At 44.0% G+C, this 1,571-nt stretch overlaps 1 protein-coding gene across 4 annotated transcripts in view; it reads right to left on the bottom strand.

Annotated features, from left to right (window-relative positions):
- Positions 1-19: 19 nt before the first annotated feature.
- Positions 20-1,571, bottom strand: part of srd5a1 (steroid-5-alpha-reductase, alpha polypeptide 1 (3-oxo-5 alpha-steroid delta 4-dehydrogenase alpha 1)) — a 5,532-nt gene continuing 3,980 nt past the window's right edge. The window contains exons 4-6 of one of the 4 annotated variants that reach the window (XM_008421432.2): positions 1,372-1,522; positions 1,189-1,280; positions 20-1,071 (exon numbers count right to left, since the gene is read on the bottom strand). In XM_008421432.2, the coding sequence (XP_008419654.1) occupies positions 1,214-1,280; positions 1,372-1,522 (218 nt within the window). In that variant the 3' untranslated portion in view covers positions 20-1,071; positions 1,189-1,213. The remainder of the gene's footprint in view (positions 1,072-1,188; positions 1,281-1,371; positions 1,523-1,571) is intronic. The other 3 variants (XM_008421433.1, XM_017307573.1, XM_017307572.1) reach the window with 3 other exon arrangements.

Here is a 1,571-nt window from a genome sequence, read left to right as displayed (position 1 = left end):
TGTGAGAACGCCCGGGTGGACCTAGCTCCGCCTTCAAGGATGAAGCTCCTCCTTCTGCAGTTTCCAAGCTTCTGAGCTTCCGCCTCACAGAGCAGACCGGGTCCGGTTTTCCACTGTATTGTCCGGAGGTGAAGGTTAAGTCATGTTTGATATACATACAGCATTTTATAACAACTGACGTTAACATAATTACTTGATTGTGCTATAAAAGGGCACTATGTGCCTGGAAAAGATATCAAAACTTTCACATGACCATAAAAAAATATCAATTTATTGGGATTTTATGTGACAGAACAGCACTAGGTTGTGTAGAATTGTAAAAAGTGAAAGGAAAATGCTTCTTGAACATGTTTGTTTTCGTAAAAAAGAGAATGGCACTTGATGAACATTTCATCTCATTATTATGAATCTATAACAGTTCGCACTCAGAAAAAAAAAAAATCTTTACTCATAGTAACAGTCACCACAAAACAACGCCAGAAGCTACGAGACATTCAAATCAATACTAACGTTTCCACTTGTATATTTTCTCAGTTTCTGTCTTTTTAAGCTCTGCACGTTCTCCATGTGGTGTTGACTTGCCATCCACGTTTATCAGTGAGTTCCTCTTTTTAATTAATAGGTGGAGAATCCCCACAGCGGTGCTCAGGCAGGACTCTCATCTCTTCGTTTCAAGCTTGGGTGAGTTATTGAGAGGAGGCGCGTGATTTCCAAATTGAAGCCGGATAAAAGTATCAGGCTTTGGGAATTCTTAGCAAGAAAGTTATGCATCACAATAAATGATATGATAAATGCTCTTTGGCTGCCTCTCTACTAAGGCAGCTGGAGGTTCAAGGTGCCCCATTTCCCCATTTGAGCACCTGATCCCTAAAACATCTGTGCACGCCACTGGTCTTTATTCAACATCAGCTTCAGATTTCCAGTTTCTGCTTCGTTTTTTGTTGATATGTTTGGATGGAAGGAGGATCCATGTATCTCCCTGTCCATTCCACGGACAGGTGTCGCATAAGGTCTTTTGTGTTGCGAGCGTAACTCGAGTGGCATTTCAGCTGAAGTCGTAGGGGTTTCCTGCTGATTTATGAACGAATTAGCAATGTCCGTCCACATTATTATTTAACTGAATAATAACAGACGTCATTTCCAAGCGAAAGAAAGTAAGGTAACAAACAAAGCTTATGACAGAAATACCTTTCCGAGGCGGCTCTGCAGCTTTCTAGAACACAAAGGGAATCAGTGCCTTCCTGCTTTTGGGATAGTCTTCAAACTTAGCGAGGTACCATCTGCGAGGAGAGACAAGAAAAGATCCTTTCAGGGTAAACGTACGCATGCCCCGCAAGAGCGAGCTCAACTTGGCGTGTGTGTTATTCTTACTTGTGGTGGGCCACAGCCCTGTTGGCGAGGACTACTGTGGTGAAGACGGAGAAGGCTGCACTGTGAGCCGAGTGGCCCGCCAGAGCAAAGCCGGTCCACTCGGTTATCTCTCCCAAGAAGTTGGCTCCGGACACAAACTCAAACATTCCGCCTGATGAAGCAGGAGAGGAGAGGAGAGGAGAGGAGAGGAGAGGAGAGGA

The sequence above is a fragment of the Poecilia reticulata genome, linkage group LG11 (assembly GCF_000633615.1).
Source record: "Poecilia reticulata strain Guanapo linkage group LG11, Guppy_female_1.0+MT, whole genome shotgun sequence".
In the NCBI taxonomy this organism is placed as follows: domain Eukaryota; kingdom Metazoa; phylum Chordata; class Actinopteri; order Cyprinodontiformes; family Poeciliidae; genus Poecilia; species Poecilia reticulata.
The sequence above is the reverse complement of the archived record's forward strand: the minus strand, read 5'-3'. Positions and strand labels throughout refer to the sequence as shown.